The sequence below is a fragment of the Dipteris shenzhenensis genome, chromosome 22 (assembly GCF_047967505.1).
Source record: "Dipteris shenzhenensis isolate YYH24624 ecotype China chromosome 22, Dip_SZ_1.0, whole genome shotgun sequence".
In the NCBI taxonomy this organism is placed as follows: Eukaryota; Viridiplantae; Streptophyta; class Polypodiopsida; order Gleicheniales; family Dipteridaceae; genus Dipteris; species Dipteris shenzhenensis.
In genome coordinates this window covers 15551528-15570828 of record NC_141617.1, presented here as the reverse complement: position 1 = coordinate 15570828, position 19301 = coordinate 15551528, and the positions used below count along the sequence as shown (strand labels likewise).

The window sequence follows — 19301 nt, the reverse complement described above, 5'->3', positions numbered from 1 at the left end:
GATATGTGATGACCTGAAAAGCTGCATCAAGCTGTATAGTGGAGACAGCTTGAACTCAATCTAGATGATCTAGTGTGGGACCAATGGCTTACCATGAATCATCAGTGACAACATGTGAACCTAAAGACGCTCCACCCGATCCCACTCTGCATCTAAGAGATCCGGTCCCCAACAAGGGCTGCCATAAATACTAGCTAATGGACCAAGGTTGACCTTCAAAACATGTGACTCACGGAAGCACTGTAGGTCATCTAAATGTCTCTAGAGACCCTCTGCAAAGAAGGATAAAAGTACCACATCATTTGCATACAACAGGATCTAAAATCAAAGTACCAACGAGAGCATCCAATGCCTCCCAAAGTTTGCATAAAAGTCTCGAGCTCATCTATGTAGAGGCCAAACAAGATTGGTGAGAGCGAACACCCTTGTTTTCTTTTTTTTTTGAAAAATTAGACTTTCATTAAGAATGAATAAAATTTGCAAGAGCAAGCTAAAGGCGGAAATACATCATGCAATGCATGAAACAAAAACTCATCAAAAAGAGGTAGAAAATAGCCAAGGTTGAGGCTAAAATGCCATCTCAACCCTGTGGAAGTCTTAGAGAAAAGGGAGGAGTCCCTCCATTCCCTGAGGAAAACATCCCTCCTAGCAAAAGCTACCTGATAGGATTCCTGCATACTCGCCCAGATGGCCATTAGTGTATGTATAGTGTCTGTAGACTGGCCAAAGTGTGGGAGGGATGGACCTAGGATCCAGCCAAAGCCTCTGTCCATCTGGCTCTCCTCTCCAAATATGCCACGCCAAAATGCTCGCCAATATCTCCCAAGAAGAGTCCACCGAGGCATGAATAGCCCTAAAGGGTAAGAGGGGAATGTCATCCAGAGAACATGACTCAACAAGTGTCGTATGATCCATAGGGCCCAAGATGAGTCATGTCTCTCTCAAAAAAGACATGAGGCCTCAAAAGAGAAAGCCAAGCAACTGAGCCCCAAGTCATGAAGAAGGGGGATAGAGAAAAATAGCTGAAAATCCTAGCAACCCCCTTCCAAATAAGCCTCGACTGTCTGCAATCCCATAAGCAATGCTGGAATGTCTCCACAACAGAAAGGCAACAAGGATAGGTAGGTTGGCCTAGAACCTAGATCTTCATAGGTTCACTGCAATCCCACCATGAATAGAAAGCCAAAAGAAGAGAGATTTTTATATTCTTGTGGGATTTCCAAAGTCTCCTCAAAAAGTTTTTTTGCAAATTAGTAGAAATATGAAGACTATCCCAATAAAGAGATCTAGAAAGCCTCCAACCTCTACAACTGAGCTGAAATCTCCTGGCATTATTGACACTATAACGAAAGAAGGGAAGGCTCCTCTCTCGGTGCCTTTTGTCAATCCACTCCCACTGTCCTTGGCCCACTACAAGAACTTTATGGGGACACCTCCATGATCCCAGGGAAATGAGAAGAGGGTTAGGATCCAAGTACCACTGTAAGTCAGAACCGAACTCCACATAACCCCACAATCCTAAGAGGCTGAAATGCTCTCCCTAGCAAGATGTCATCTGTGGATCTGTACAACTTGCCTCCCGAATGCACATAAAAAATCCAGGGATCCTTGTGTGCATCTCAAACTGCAATAACCTGAAGTGGAATGCCCATACTCGTGTGAATGCGACCATCCACATGGAACGAGTAATAGGCACGTCGTTTGTCTCCATCCAATCCACTAGCAAGGCTACATCAATCTACTAAATCTCTCAAAATGTGAATTTAATAGAATTTTTGCCAATTTCTAGCAACAAATTTAGAGCAAGGCCGCTCGAACAACGGTATCATCTACCAGCTCACTATCCAGAAGCTCCTCTTCTCGTCTCAATGGAAGTCTCAGCCCAAGAATTTCAGCTCGAGATCCAATGTAGATACTTATAGCTTCAACCACAAACAAAGAGAGGAAGGGGGCAAGAGAGCATCCCTAGCGGACTGATTTGAAAATCTGAAAACTCAAACCCCTTACCCCACAAATAAGCTAGCTGTGGGTTGATCTATGGAAAGAGGAAATCCCTCTTATCCATGCATCTGTAAAACCAAAACGACGAAGGGTGCCCTCCCAAAAGCCACAAGAGAGGAGTTGGAAGGAAGGAGGGACTGAGTGGAGAGCTAGGGAGGGAGAAGTAGGAGGAAAGTCTAGGAGGAGCAACAGCTCAAAAAATTTAAGACTTAGGACACCCTTGTTTGACCCCAATAGCACTCATAATCTCCTCTATCCATTCAACTCCTGTCTAGACTCTGCCTGAAACTCTGTCGTAAAGTGCCATGACAGCCCAAGTGATCTCCTGGTCATAATCCAACTCCTACAATTGCCTGATGAGGCAAGCCCTCGGTACAAATATCAAAGGCTTTGCGAAAATCCACAAAGTAACAATAGACTCTCTGCTTTCGTGCCCTAGCCTCCTCAATAATACACCTAAGTGTCAGTATGTGATCCATGGTCCTATGATCATGTCGAAATTCTGCCTGTCCCTTTACTCTGGATCCCTGCATCTCTGCAAATCGACTAACCTCGGTATCAAATATTGATGCATAGATCTTGGACATGACATATCCGACCATGATGGTCTTGTAGTTCTCTGGGTTCATGGGATCCCCTGCCTTGTAAATAGATGAAATGGTGTTAATCATCCAAATACATGGAAAGCCAAGCCTTACAACTTCATTAAAGAGCTTTGTTAAGGTCAGAGCTAAGATATTAATCCCGTATGCAATGAATTTAGTGCATAAACCCTAGTGATCTTTTGCTCAACCATTATGAAGCTTCACCACGGCCTCCTTAAAACCACCTTTAGTGAAGAGAGTAGATGAGGTGGGGCAAGGTGAGTGTGAGAGGTTAGGAACGGTCTGGTGTGGAATGTCGTATAAAGTGCGTGCATAATCGTGCTAAACCTGAATATCTATGAGGGGTGAAGGGGACCACCTCTCAACGATTTTCCTCCAAAATTCCTTGGAGTTGTTAATGAAGAAGACAATTAATAACTCCTCATTCCTATGGGGGAGGAAAACATGCTTCGTCCGGTGCACCAGTCGACAATACTCACGCATCGTCTCTGATTCATTTGGAAGGTTATGTTTGGTTTCGAATCCGGATTAGCGACGAGACAATGTATATAATCGGGCAGAGTAACTAGGTCAAAGACTACGATCAAGATGTATATCTTGGTAAGTGGTATGATTGATTGGTGGAGTGTGTGGCATTGCGAGACCGGGAGTAGAGATGCAAAAGAAGAGGTACGTGTGGTCAACCCCTCAAAGGGGTGGCGCTAATGAAATAAGTGATACGAGACATAAAAGACAAGGGATCCCATGATGTAGTCAAGTACGTTGGAGCCCCTCCCATGTGGGAAACAAGTCAAACCACCTGAGGAGGGCCATGGAAGGTTATGTTTGGTTTCTAATCTTAGTTGAGAACATAGAGCCTTACACTCATCATCATACCAACTATTGCAGGGGACGGTCCCAAGAGTTGGTCGACGGGTGGATCGAGTAGTGTAGGAAAAGGCGTGAAGTGCAACCTCATGGAGTTATCCTCTAGAGTACGCCTATATAGCTAGGGGACAACATAGACGTATCAGGTGGATGGTGCTTTCTCAAGCCTAGGAGTCCCTCTTCAAGCCATAGTTCTCTTGTGGAATAGTGGAGAGGACACTTTGGTTTTCTATGTGTAGTATGGTGGCAAGTTGGCCAGATCTCCTATTTCTAATGTAATTTTGATGCACGCCTTGAGCTAATTCAAATAGGGGGATGATCTTTCTTAGAGACCATCATAGGCATGCGTGGCATTTCCAACCACAATAGTCATTCTATCCAATTTTTTGGCCTTTTCATACTCTTTAAGTGGTATTTTACCACCAGTTTTTCATCCTCTGCATATGTATCTTTGCCTTGAGTTTCTTCTCTATGATGTTTCTTTCATACTGATTAGGAAGTCTATTTCAAACCCCAAAAAAAGTACTCCAATGAAGGGTCATTGCAACTCTTGCACATAAGATCCCGTTCAACTAAAAAATTAGATCTTAGCATAGCCATATCAAATCGTCTAGTGCGTGTGACTTATATTCCAACTTGAATGCTCAGATGCTTGGGAACTCGTAAGGGCCATGTAACCCTTCTAAGTTAAAGTGATTATCCTTCAAAACAAGCCAACAGTGCAGATCTTTTGATATCCAATGAGATTTGAAAGTATTCAGGTGTCAATCTGAGGTTTCTTGTAAGATTTACATTTTTCATTTAATGCTAAGCATTTTATCAATTATGACAGAATTTGCAGCAGATGATGCTGAAACGATTTCTGATACCCTAACATAATTGAAAAATGGAGGAGCCAAGCTGAGTATAATGCTGGGAAATAGTTATCAGAAAATAAAAAACTAAAAAATTAAGACTGCTTTCAATTTATCTCAAAATAAGATCCAAGCTCAATGGCTATGTGAGCCACATAAAACTATTATGCCTTTTAACGACAGGGTTATCAGCCTTCAAAACAGAAGTCCAAAAAAGCTCTGAGGCTGTTCTGAATTGTCAATTTTTTAATAACCCTTTCTTTTGTGTTGAGGATGTGCCCCTCTCCTGATGTATGCTGACATCTGATTTCTGTTTCACAGAAGGGGTTTTCCTGACATATTCTGGACTTTCACCTCTGTTCCAAACAAAGGCTTTTGATCCTTGCACAATCTGCTCATTTCACCCTATCCCTTGCACACATATCCTCTATATGAGCTAAGAGCTGCTTAGTGAGACTAAGAAGCTTCAAGTTGTCTTGTTGTCTTTGCAAACAGACTTCACAAGTAGTTGCAAGATAGCCAACCTTTTCAAACCCTTGACAAAGAAGAGTAGCCCGCCAGATCTTTTCATCAATTGTCACTTCATTAAGTCTGAAAAATAACCAGAATTAAAGAATGAGGTGTTGAATGGTTCCAATAAAAAATACCACACCATACTGTAAACATCTGAGGAAAAAAAGACGCCCCTCTCTCTCTCTCTCTCTCTCTCTCTCTCTCTCTCAGAGGCAACAGAGCTTTTGCACAATGCCTACACGAGGATGTGTAGAGGATATTTAGGGAATGCAAGCACTGGAAAATGCCATGGCAACATACTCAGCAGGAACAACCCACACTGGCACATCTAATGTACTCGCCAGTCTCAACAAGATATGCCTAGCTTTGATTGAGAAAATTGACAGCATGGAGGCCACAAATGTAGCCCTTATAACATTCGAGACAGAGTAGACAGGGAAGGGAAGGAAACGATGTCAGACTCATAGGATAAGTGCACAAAGTGGACTGAAAATGGCAATATGGAATTGCAATGGCACCCTTCGGTCCGATCCGGGGGGGTTCTTGGAAACATACACCGATAGAGACATATTCTTCTATATCGAGACACGAGAGCCTAGTGCGAGGATCTAGGGATGTGGCTGTCCTTTTTAGATCACATGTAAGACCACTCATATCTATGGTGCGGAGAGAGAGGAGCATGCACGGCATATGTGGATGCGAGTCCAGCTACTAGATGCACGACCGATCTTTATTGAGGTGTGCTATTTCCCCCCAGATACATCATCTTATGCATGTGAGGACAGAGGGACACAGCCCATATGAGACGACACATGATGCCATCATGGAGTTCTCTAGGCAAGGAGATACCCTCCTCCTTAGTGACTGGTGATTTTAATGCACGTACAATAGATAGATAGGTGGGCTTGCTTGACTTTGCATCTGATCCCCTCGTAATACCAGAGCTAGATGTAGCAGAGCTTGGGACAGTGAGGCACTCAGCATATGCACCACACGTGACAAGGTATGGGTGACATCTACTGGAGTTGCCGTGATTTGATCATATATAACAGTCTCCAAAGATGGCGGGCTCACTTGTTTCCCACATGGTAGGGAGACAAGTACAGTGGACTACCTACTGGGTCCCTTAGCCGTTTGCCTCATGGAGACACGACTTTGTTGTGCCTCCTCCGTCACTCGGTGCTGACCACTCATATGTAGCCTTTTGTATCTATGCTACTATGCCAGTCACAAGGAGGTCTCGTCCCACGTCCACTCATGTCCACATCCACATTGATCGTGCCCTTGGCCCAATCTATGTGAACCACCTAACCCAAGAGCTCCCAACCCTACTTGGAGATGATGTAGACCTCACCCACGCCTCGGACACCCTTGCCTCAGTGGTATAGGACGTTGCCACCAGATCTTTCCCCATGACTCGATCTGCACACGTCCTACTAGGAAGATGCGTCAAAACCCTTGGTTCGACGACGAGTACATACGTGATTGAGCCTTAGGCCATCTGACGTCAATTGAGGCACAATGGATCTCACAATGATTGAGACGTTGTACGAGGCAGATTTTTCTCACACCGGATGGATGAGGTGATCATATCCTTTCAAGGGGGAGATCCTACCATTGGATGGTGACTTCTATCAGAGGGGAAGCCGCATATTCCCATCACAAATCCAAATATTTGGCACACATACGTAACGTCCTGATGTAGACACCACCTGATATGTCCTCTATGCTTAGGCCCACTACTTGTCATTTGTTCACTGCACAGAATGTACGTGCTGCACTCCGTCGGCTCCATAATCGGAGAGCACAGGATCAAGGGACTTTGCACATGTGTAGGAGGTCTTGGCTCCGTTTCTAGCGCGGATGTTCAACCTCCGGTATATCATCGCTTCCTACCTACTTGGACCACTACCACTATTGTATCGATACCACCCTCTTATGATTGGCCACACGTTGGCCAAGATTTATGGATCGGTACTAGAGAGGGAGATTAGTACCCGCATAGAGAAAGAAAGAAAGAAAGAAAGAAAGATATATTAATGTCCACGGGAGACCTCGCCGGCCTATGGGACAAAGTGCATAGAAAAGCGGACTCATACAAGCCTCAATGGGCTGAAGCAAAGGGTACGCTAGGACCGTTGCTGAGTACTACTGAGTACTACTCTATGCTAACAGAATCATAATCATATCAATCAATCTATCCAGGCACTGGGACAAAACCGAAGCCTAGTACAGTGATGGCTCTTTGGTGGGCTGCAAAAATGTCTCGTATCTACGTCTGTCGAGTTGTCTCGCGCTGCGGTGGGGGGCGCGGACTCCTTGCTCTCTGGGCTCTCTGGGCTATGTCTAGAGTGACCCCTCGTCTCTGTCGGTCTCCCCTGAGGAAAGCTGTGATAGGCCAAACCTCAATAGAGTGTACTCTGCGGGCTCTCTGTCGCACATGTGGCCTCTGCGCCCCTCTCTCGATGGTACTGTGCCGGCTGCTCATCCAGGCTGCTCTCATATCGACTAGCTCCTCTTCCTCCACTCCACTGTGTCCGGGGACTGACTCAAATGTATAGAAGTCTGTGACGTGCCGCTGTGCCCGCTCACCCTCTATATCCTGTAGTGGTCTCTGACCATCCCCTGCTGCTCTCTGATCTGTTGTAGAAGCGCCTCCCTGTGTCGCTGCATCTCCATCAGATAAAGCCCAATATAGACCTGGTCATGGAAATGGATCAGTCGTGACAAAGGACCGAAGCCACTCCCCTCTAGGTAGAGACAGTGGTAGTGTCCCCGAATCTCGTAGTAGGCTAGGCAAACACAATGAAAATGCTCCTCTGTCCCAACTGCCCCCAGTGTACATAGCGTGCAGACCCACTGCTCTCTAGGTATACCCGTTGCTCTCCCTGCCTCAATCCTCAGCTGATGGGATGAAACCCGCATCTAACCAATGGCAATCCTCAGTGCATGAGATACTCCTTTATCCTCGAGATACCAAGGTCTGATAATGAATCCCTCCTCTGATACTCTCTGGAAGTGGTCGCGATAAAACTGGGTCTTGGTGGTAAGCTCCTAATCCCTCCCCCAAGTCCGGGATGTGTGAGGCTGGAGAAGGTCTAATCGTATGATACGGTTGATCTCATCTCGCGGGATCAACTCAAGAGGTGCATCCATACTATACTGAAAGGGAGCAAGCCTGTCCATCTGGATACCGTGCCTGGCAAGCCATGTAGATATGCGTGCATACCATGTGTCTGCCCCGCTCTCTGCGAGTCGTCTGGATGACTCTAGGGCCAACCTCGGAAGTCTCCAATGAGGTAAGTCTCTCTCTGGATGAAAGTCATTGTCTGAAAGATGGCATCAACCTGGAGACGTGTCATGGCGAACTCTGCCTGTACTATCTCATGTGAAACTGAGGGCTTACATCAGATCATCATGGATCCCATCGTCACCTGTAGCCGCTCGAAGCTCCTCTAGTATGTCCTCGGAAGATCGCACCCCCAGAAAGGTGCTGCATACATGACAGTCGGCCGCACTAGTGTGTCGAAAAGCCAGCCCTTCGTCGGTAGATCTTGGAAGTGCGCCTGGAAACACTGCCGCTCTAGTCTAGCCAAAGCACTACGCCCTCGTGTGAGTTGTGCCTGGGCTGCATGTTTCATCGTGAAGATGGGTCCTGTGAAGACTGCTCCCAAATATGTGTATGACTGCAATATCTCCACTGGTTCACCACGATAGGTGAAAGTAAGTCGGTTAGTCACTGCTTGTGAGGTGTTGAAGATCATAGCCTTAGTTTTCCGAAGGTTGACGTCAGATCTCTCTCTGTGCAAAACACCTCTAATGCCTCCAGATCTCTCTGCAACCCCTCCGCTGAAGAGGATATAAGGACTATATCATCGGCATATAACAATATCTGTATGAGGAGATCCCCTAATAATGGGCCCTCGCCACCTAGGCGATCTATGAAAGATGCGATCTCATCAATGTAGAGTCCAAAGAGAGTCGGTGAGAGAGGGCAGCCCTGCTTCACCCCAATGGTGCTCTCGACCCAATTTGATAGACCGCCTGGGACACGGACCCTGCCTCTGACTGACTCATATAAGCTCATCGCACCCCAAATCAGCATCTCTGGGATCTGCATCTCCTGTAGTCTCCTGATCATGCGGGATCATGGAACAGTATTGAAGGCTTTTTGAAAGTCTACGAAGCATGTGTAGACTCTCTGATGTCTGGACTTCGCCTCCTCAATGATAGCCCTCAAAGTGAAGATGCGGTCTAAAGTAGAGTGCTGCCTCCTAAATCTTGCCTGCCCTAGTGCTCACTGCCCTTGTGCCTCTGTATGACTGATGATCTTTCTCTCTAGTACCAATCCATAGATCTTGGCCAATGTGTGGCCAATCATGAGGGTGCGATAGTTCTCGGTGTCCATGAGGTCTCCTGCTTTGTGTATTGGTACGATAGTAGTGGTGCTCAATGCTGGTGGGAAGCCATGACAAACTGCAAGGTTAAACATATGTGCAAGGATTGGTGCTAGGACCTCCTGCCCATGTCCGAAGTGCTCTGTCCAAAGGCCTTCGTAGGCCTTCGTGATCCTGTACTTTCCGGTTGTGGAGTCGGCGAAGTGCAGCCCGCACATTCTGCGTAGTGAATAGATGATAGGTAGTGGCATAGAGGACATCTCTGTCAGTGTCTGCCTCGGGACATCATATAAGGAGCATGCATAAGTGTGCCACACGCCCGGATCCGTGATGAGGATGGGTGGCTTCCCCTCCGAGAGGAATCCGTGATGGGGATGGGTGGTTTCCCCTTCGAGAGGAATCCCCACCCTGTGGTTGGGTCTCCTCCGCGAAATGATCTGATGATCTCATCCATCCTATGTGTGAGGAAGGCTTGTCTCTTGCGGCGTGTCAACTGCTGAAAGATCTTGTGTGCCTCATGTGATGTCAACTGACCCAAGGCTCGCTCCCGTGTGAGGTGGGCTCGCATCTCTCCGCATTCATCATCAAACCAGGGGTTTTGAGGCATCTTCCCATCTCTACCCGTGAAGATCGGGTCGTAGGAAAGGATTTGGTGGCAGCATCCTGTATCACTATGACAAGGGTGGCTGAGGGGTGGACGAGGTCTAAATCAGCCTCCACTAAGGCCAGAAGCTCTCTGGCTAAGTGACACACATACACTGGATCAAGGGCACGGTCAAAGTGGGTCTGGGTCCGGGTAGTGGTAGGAACTCTCCTTGTGCCTGGTGTAGTAGCGAGAACATCGAAGGCTAGATATGAGTGGTCGGCTCCAAGTGAGGGGAAGGGGGGGGATATGGTGAGGTCATGTATCCGTGAGACAAAAGCCAATGGACCTAGTCCCTTGCTACCATTACCCGTATCATGCCTTCCCTTCTATGCTCCTGCTGTAGAAGGGCGAGGTCATCATCCAAGTAGATTTTGGTCCCCTTCAGGGATGCTCGCATGCTCATGAGGTTGGACCTATCTATTGCAGTTCGGAGTTTCAGCACTAATGGTCTTGTTGGTATCTCCGTCTTCTCTACCCTCCAAGTTGCCTCACGTGTAAGGTTGACTTCCAGCTTGACAAATAGGGCTTGAGCATCTGCCATTGGGGTATCTCCCACTGTGAAACCTCTAACTAGGACATTCATTGCTTTATCGGCCCGTCTTTTCTCTTCCTCTAGTGTCTCAGAAATGAACTCTTTTTTGGGAGCTGCTGACTCATGGGCAGAGGGATCTAGGACAGGCAGGATTTCGGAGACAACACTCCATCCTAGACCACATCGTCACCTTGAGGGCTATCATTAAGGAGGCGAGGTCCAGACATTAGCAAATCTATGCTTGCTTTGTAGACTTTCAGAAGGCCTTCGACACTACCCCATGATCCTGCCTGATCAAGAGGTTATAGGAGATTGCAAATCCCAAAGCTTATGATTTTGGGGGTGACGAGCCTATACAAGCTTGCTACAGGGAGGGTTCATACCCAGGAGGCCTATCGGATTGAGTTGAGAGCACCATAAGTGAAGCAAGGATGCCTCCTTTCACTGACTCTCTTCAGGCTCTACATTAATGAGATCACATCCTTTATAGACTGCCTAAGAGGCGAGGGATCACTATTGGCTGACATAATGATACAGATATTACTATATGGGGATGACATAGTCCTTATATCATCATCAATAGAGCGATTGCACAAAGATCTGGAGGCCCTCGAGGTGTTCTGCAAAGAGACAAAGACCTGCACTTAATCTTGGGAAGACCAAGGTTATGATCTTCAACGCCTCATGCACCGTGCTTCACCGACCTAGCTTCACTTACTGAGATGAGCCAATGGAGAGTGCAGTCCTACACATACCTAGGGCAATCTTCACAAGGCCAGTTTTCATGATGACCCATGCAGCCAGAACACGACTCACATGAGCGCACGGTGCTTTGGCCGGACTAGAGAGACAGTACTTCTAGGCACACTTTCAGAATCCACCGACGAAGGCCTAGCTTTTCAACACCCTAGTGAGGCCGACTCCCATGCATGCAACTCTTTTTTGGGGGAGTAATCTTTCGGCGACAAAGTGGAGGATATTTGAGCGACTACAGGTGACTATGAGGTCTAGGATGATTTGGAAGTCCTCAGTCCCTCATCACATAGTACACGCAGAGTCCACCATGCCACCTCTCCAAGTTGATGCCATTTTTCAGACAGTGACATTCCTTCACAAAGTTTGGACCCTATCCCAATGGAAATTACCGAGGCTGTCATCCAAACGGCTAGCAAAGAGCGGAGTTGATACATTATGGTATGCACGCATATCCACATGGTTTGTGAGTCATGGTATTCAAATGGACCACCTTCCCCCCTTTCACTACAGCATGGATGCACCGCCCAAGCCAATCCCACAAGATGAGATTCATCGTACCATATGGTTAGATCTCCTCTAGCTCCATACGTTTCCGATGTAGGGAGGGGACCAAGAGTTCCCCACCAAGATCCAATTCTATCACAACCACATCTTGAGAGTATCGGAAGATGGCCTCATCATTAGAACCAAGTATCTCGAGGACAGAGGAGTCTCACATGCACTGAGGATTGCCATTGGATAGATGCAGGTCTCAACCCATCAACTGAGGATTGAGGCAAGACGAGGTGCAGGCATAGCTAGAAAGCAGCGGATCTACAAGTTATGCACGTTGAGGAGGTCCAAACGGAGGAGCATTTTCTATGTATCTGTCCAACCCATCGGCTAAGAATTGAGGCAGGAAGAGCTGCAGATATAGCCAGAGAGCAGCGGATCTGCAAGTTATCCCGAGGACGTTAATATATCTTTCTTTCTTTCTTTCACCCCCGCCTAGCTAGTTCCTCCACTCCCACCTAGATCTCCATCCTGCCTAAGCTAGCTCCTCCACTCCGCCGCTTGTAGCAACACCACCGGCAGCAGTACCACTAGCAATAGTGCGACCAACAGTAGCACCTGTAGAAAGCGGTGCCACTAGTAGCAACACCGCCAGAAATTGTAACAGCGCTGCTACCAGAAGCTCACGCACAAGGTTGCACACAGCAAGGACGGATCGCGCACGACAGCAGCAACAGGACCCGTTTCAGGCGCACAGTCAACAGGTCGGGGGACTGCGGGTTGTGCTGAACCCCCTGGCCCATCTGGAGTGCTAACTACAGCAGAGGGGGTTATCCATTTTATAAAGGGTGATATGGAAACACCCATGATCAAGGCGTTCACCCACGCGAGGCTTTCGTATTCGACTGTTGTAGGTTTTGCTCCGACTCCTACCCCATATGCAAAAACATATCAGAGGATGAAGCCTCTCGATCCACAAGAGAATGTCAATGAGCTAGACAACTCAAGCTTTGGCTTGCAGCTCTAGAAAGGAAAGTCCATGATATGGAGGGAAATGGAAAGCATACGGATATTGGAGGAGCTCACTCTGACTCAGCTAAAGCAAAGATCCATTTGAACTTCCTAAAGTGAAAGAAGCCAAGAAAGAAGGAAAATAGGCCATCTACTGTGAAGGACAAGCATTGATTACATAATTCAAACCTAAGCCCCAGAACCCTAAGTCTTAAACTGATGTAATGGAGGTCACACTATGATAGCACTAGAATATCAGTACACTCTATAATTACTATAAGCTAGCCAGCCACCTTTCCCCTCCTCAATCCATCTCGACACACCTGCACTCCAGATGTGCCCTCATCATCAGTCTCCATCCCCACTCCCCATCATCCAGCTCCCATTCACACCATATCCATACCTGCTCCATGGTCAAATGATCCCATCGAGCTCTTCGGACCACTTTCTCTTGAAGAGATACACTACCTTCCCACACAAGAGGCAGAGCAAGGCCGTCTAATCCATAGCCTGAGCCACGAGATATCACAGCTCCATAAGGAGGTGGCACCATGGCGATAGCCCCGCGTAGTGGGCCAGCAATTGAGGCAGTGAAAGCACAGATCGCCACCATCCGGGTGGATGTCGTGAGATGGGAGCCTGCAAAGGCCACTGTTTCAGCCACCATTTTAGATCAGCAGCAGATGGCCAATAAGGGTACGTGGCATTCCTCACACAAAAACCACTCCCATGGATGACACTGATGAAAGGAAAAGGGGAAAGACAGAGAGGGTGAGAGAAGGGCTCAAGAGACAACGCTGATTTCCAAGGGATTCACTATCTACTCATATAAAGTCTTCCTCGTCACAAAGTTCCAAATGCAGGATGCACTCAGTGAGATCTTCATTAAGAAGAGTTATACCAGCCCATTCCTCATCTAACAGATGTAAAATCAAAGACCAGTAACAGCCATGAACTAAGGACAACATAACTTCAACATGAAAACCCTCAAACAAAATTCCTAGCACTTCCAGTCCTAACTCGAGACAAATACATTCTCTTCAATGGGATCAGCAGCTTGAAGCTCAAGAAGAAAAAGCAAATGCATCAGGTGCCAAAGCAGGTATCCAAATCACAAGACTCAAGGTACTCCCCACAAACTTATTGAAAACAAACACACAGACTCACAAAAAACCCACGATTCACACTACCCAAGGCAATGGCAACTTCAGGTCAGCACTTTATCCACGAACTCTTGACAGCTCAGAGGACAATCAGCCACGTAATGCTCACAAAACTCCACCTCCTCATCAAGGTGGAAAAAGCTTCCTTTCGTGTCTACTCAAATACTGACTACGATCAGATTTCAGTTTGCCTTCTCTCCACAATTCAGGCCACGTACATTGTCATTTTCTTCTTCCACTCGCAAGCCAGCACCAACCAGCCCATGCGTCAAATCAACACTCTCTTCTCATTAACTATCAGGAGGCGACGATCAGAATTCGTCAACAATCAGCAAGCCAGCAATCCACATGAGGAGGCTTTCAGTTCCCTTAGGACAGCCCCCTTCTCTCTTATCTCTGCGTCAAAAACCCCACAATCATCTCCTCGTCCAACGTACGTGCGACGTCAAGGAAAATCTTCCTCTTCAGCCCTCAGACTAACCCGCTTCGCACGTCACGGTCTCACGATCTATTCCAAGGTAGCATCTAGTTCCCTTAGGATCGCTCCTGTTCTTCATCTTTTATTGCAACTCCACAAGAACCATTCTTAATCTTTGTCTCACAACGCTTCTGTGAAGTGAAGGAGGAATCCATGTTAGAGGGGAGGGGCACGTCGCACTGATGAAAGAAATAAGTAAGATGGGGGCCACATCTGCACATATGTGTATCCTGATGCTTGCATACTGTACTATGAAAAGTGGAGCAAAAGAATGCAACAAAGTTGCACGATTGGGTTGTAAGAATGCATTGAGGGCCAGCCAAATACCCTTGGGGATGAAGAAATGCCCTGGTGTTGAATACAGTCATGAGAAGAAATAGTGATTGAGGATGACCTCCTTGCTTGTCCCATCAATTTCATTGTGACACTCATGTCCCCGCCGTTGAGATTTGCAAGGAGTGAGGAAGGTGAGAAGCCATTGAGACTCTCCAAAAGTGGAATGGATTAGCAAGTTGGGAAGGTGAAGGTAAGTTGACACGAGAAGGTGTAAGAGTGTGCGTGAACCCAAGAACTCAAAAGTGTCATTACCGATGTCATAGGACTTGATGAGAGACGTGCACAACTTTCCATCCATGAAGGAAAAAACCACCTTGTCAAACTGTGAAAGCGACGGTGCCTCAATCTTCCTCTTTGCCTATCATCCCTTCTCCCGAATTCTCCACGAATTGCAACTTCACGTGCCATTGCCAACTCGCTCTCTAGAAGCTTGGAAATTTCCATCACGTGGCCACCTCGTTCAGCAGCGGACACCTCATGCTTGATTCAGCCACGTATCATGCCAGCCTGTCGACTAGAAGCTTGGAGATTAGTTTCACGTAGCTACCTTGCATGCACATCCCTTTGCTTCCAAAGTTTCCACTTGCAATTTACCACTCCAATTCCCTTTCCCCAAATCTTAGACCAAGGCAATTAATGCCCAAAATCCCAACCTTTGACACACCCTTTGCACATACACTTAAACACGGCATTTAATGCATGCATGCCACACATGACATTACATACTTCACCCTCATTCATACATCAATGCCCATATGACATTACAACGAGACAACAACCACACATGCCCAAATGAATACTCAACCAACCAACACCGTAACACTGGATACTATGATCTAGAGTGCTTGGCATCCACATTGCATTTCATCACTTCCCATTTGTTGCCCTGCAAAATTCATTCATAAGCTCAAAGAGATTTTTACATCAGAGCTGGAGAAGTCTCCCTGTTATGCAGGATGATAGTAATAGGCAGCCAGTTATGCGGAATGATTTTATATTGGATGAGCTTGATAGACCTTCTTGGTGCATCATGATATATGCAATGGTCCAGGTGGGTGAGAGGTCATGCTTCCTCTATGGACTCTTGGAAGGTCTTCAAGTACCTTCCGGAAGAACATAGACACCAACACATCAGTTGACTAGTCACCTCATAGAGCGTGGTAGAAGGGTTGCTCAAATAGGTTAACTATTCCTCTAGTGTGGATCAATAGAGACACAGAGCATCATAGACTTATCAAGTGGATCGGTTTCTCCAGCATAATTGTCCCTCTTCAAGTCATAGGTCTCTTGTGGGACACAGTGAGGACCCTCTGATCTTTGGAGGCAAAGTTCAACTCTTCTCATTATGATGTGGTATCTGATGTGCACCTGGAGCCAATCGTTGTAGTAGGCCTTGTTAAGCAATGCATTTTGCTTCAGGCTGCTATGTAGACCCTCCTCTAGAAGATATCCCACTTGGGACTTGGAGGCTTTGGTGTCCCCATAAAGTATCTTTGATGGGGTTAAGGTGAGTGGGATCCAATAGAATGAAAGTGGATTGGCTTTATGGAGGTGTCCTGATAAAGTGTCTTCGATGGGATCCAAGTTAATGGGAGTGGATTATAGCAAGCAATCACTCAAAGGTCTTCCTTTCTTTGACTTCACCACCACTCATGCCAGAAAATTTCATATTACTGCCAAAGATCGGAGAACTTCCAAAGGACAACATGGGAAGAGCTTTCAGGTCACCTTGGAGATACAGACACAATTTTGGAAGAGGCACTGCAGAATAGAAAAATCATTGATAACTTTCTATACATGGAAGGATTACAGTAAATCAATGGAGGAGTAGCTTTTGAGCTGATCCCTCTTGTCCATGTGCTTTGCAACTAATAAGTCTACTCAACACCACAGACAAGCCAAAATCATTTGGGTTGGGGTAGCAGAACTTATTGGCAGATTTTCCTTTCATCTCTACTTATTACTTGGGGTTCATTGCTCTGGCTTTCGGTTTTTGGGCCTCAAGTGTTTTATGAGAGTCAAGACTCCTCTTGGGCTACTGCAATTTGGCATCATTGTGTAGAATTCTTCCACTTTCATGCCAACCTGTCTCTTAATACAAGCCTGCACATGCAAGATTGTAGCGATCTTCATTGTTTGGCACATAAGGAGATCTAGATGCACAAAGGCTAGTGATGGCACCCAAGTCCACCTAGCTCAATATCATGGCTATTCGATCGAGGATGAAGGGATCTTTGAGATCCAATTCGGCCAAGAGGATGATTAAGACCATCACATTCATGATGTGGCATTTCCAGCCACAATCCTAGTTCTTATCAGGTTATTTCATTTGCTCAAACTTTTGAGTGGTATATTACCTCCAGTTTTTCATGCTCCGCATGATGTATCTATGCCTTGAGTTTCTCCTCTTGGCTGTTTCTTTCATACTTAATAGGACTCTGTTTCAAGAAAAAATAAAACGAAGGAAAGAAAAACTTCATTGCAATTTACATTTTCAGAAGTCCATTTTAAAAATCATGATTGATGGGAAACTCAGAATCTCTTAATACGATGAAGGCGTAAGAAAGAGAAAATGAACTAGAATGCTTGGCCGACTGCTAAGTATATTGTAAGCAGCTAATAATAGGCCAGTTGATCTAACGGCTTAGAATGTGCCACATCGTTTCGTAGGATTATAGAGTTTTATACAACTCTAGTGCTGGCCAAGTAAACACTCTATAGATTAATAGGACTAGCTTCACGGTTGTACAAAAAGTAAATCTATATTTGCTAGGGTTTTACATGATTATGATCAACTTTCTAGACACTGTATATCAATGTTAGACAAAAAGAAGAGGATATATATATATATATATATATTTGGCTTTATTCTGTTGACTCTTATATATACCATGTTATTTGTTTTCATCCTCTTCTTTTCATCTAATATTGATATACACTATCTAACATTGTGTGTGCGTGTGTAAGTGTGTGTGTGTGTGGGAATTGTAAAGTCTTTGGTGATCCAACATTTTCTTTATCTACTTTTTTCCAGTGTTCTCTGCAACAATCTTTTTTTGATTGCTTGCAGACTCGCTACATCGATCATGATGTATATTTAGCATATACAGAGGTTTTCAGCTGATGTAATTTCTAGCTCCTCGCTTTGAGATGGTTTTTCTTGCAATATAAACAATCATGGCTTTCACTAAAAAAAGTGTGTGGGTACACTGGTTTCACCCAAAAAATATGTGTGTGGGTGTGTGTGTGTTTCACTTTAAAAAAAAGTGTGTGTGTGTGTGGGTGGCTGTGGGGGTGTGTGTGTGTGGGTGTGTGTGTTTCACTTTAAAGAAAAGTGTGTGTGTGTGGGGGTGGGTGTGGGTTATAATCAATCAATTTAGATTTGTCAAAATTGACATGCAATCCCGCTGCCAAACCATACAATGATAGGGTGCTCATGAGCATGTGAACTTCCCGGGGAGAATCATGTGGCATAAAGAAGGAATCATCAGCATATGCTTGTGCCAAAAAAGATGCAGCCCCAGGGATTTTAAGACCAGTCATCTGTCCTGTGTTTGTAAGATGATCAAGATACATTAAGAGGGGATGGGTCGCAATGGCATAAAAGAGAGCACTAAGAGGGCAGCCCTGTCTAACTGATCTGCCCAATGTCCATGACCGAGATAGATGACCCCCAAGAATACACTGAGAAGTAGAGCCAGAATAAAGCCAGTAAACTGAATTTGCTATCTTGGAACCAAAGCCCATCTTTGTCATGATTTGAGAGATAAAATCCCATTGAACAGTGTCAAATGCCTTAGCAATATCTACCTGCAATATGAGCACATCTTGATGTGAATACTTAGCATATTCAATTGCAGTCAAGGCATTGGAGATATTATCATGGATTTGTCTGCGCGGCACAAACCCATATTGATGAGGATGAAGTCCCCTGAAACAATGTGACTGGCATTCTATTCTCTGGCCAGGTCAGGTGGTGCATTCCAAAGATGTAGTCAGGCATTTGGGATATCCTATTGGATGGCATATCACCAGGAAGCAGTAGTTAAAATGGATCTTCCAAAGACTTTAACATAAACTCGACTACTGGAAAATTTCTACTTGGCCTCTTCATGTCAGGCTCAAAATAGTACAGCCCATTGTAATGTCCTATGTCCAGTTCTTTTTGCCTTTACTGCATTGGTCCTCCAGAGATATTTCAGCTTTTATGTCTCAAGCAATGGAGATGTTATGGAGGACAAAAACTGCTGTGAAAGCATTGAGACTGATGAAGATGAAAATGGTGTGCTCTCCTAGGATGCATGGTGGACTCAATGTCCTCAATATAAGATATCATCTACTTGCCAGGAAGGCGACTATGCTCCATACTTTCATTGGGAGATTTGTAGGGAAGATACCTGGCTGTCCTTTCTCTACTGCTCTGATACTTGACTGGAAGCAAGTACTTTCTAAGGTCAAATGGGCTCTTGATAATTGCTCGGGGACAAATTCAATGAGGAAAGAAAGTATTCATTGGAGTGCCATCTTTGACATTCCACTCGCTTTACAGGAACCTGTTCGGGCATACAATCTCATGAAATTGGAAACTAGATACATAAATGATGTGGTAGATAATCAGGGCTATGTCTTATCTTTTCCCCAGGCCACTGC

General features: G+C 45.7%; 1 protein-coding gene across 1 annotated transcript in view; it reads right to left on the bottom strand.

Moving 5' to 3' along the window:
• Positions 1-4405: 4405 nt before the first annotated feature.
• LOC147887795 (uncharacterized) overlaps positions 4406-19301 on the bottom strand; it is a 63702-nt gene continuing 48806 nt past the window's right edge. Inside the window, exon 6 of the mRNA XM_087393566.1 lies at positions 4406-4918. Within this exon, the coding sequence (XP_087249692.1) occupies positions 4723-4918 (196 nt within the window). The 3' untranslated portion in view covers positions 4406-4722. The remainder of the gene's footprint in view (positions 4919-19301) is intronic.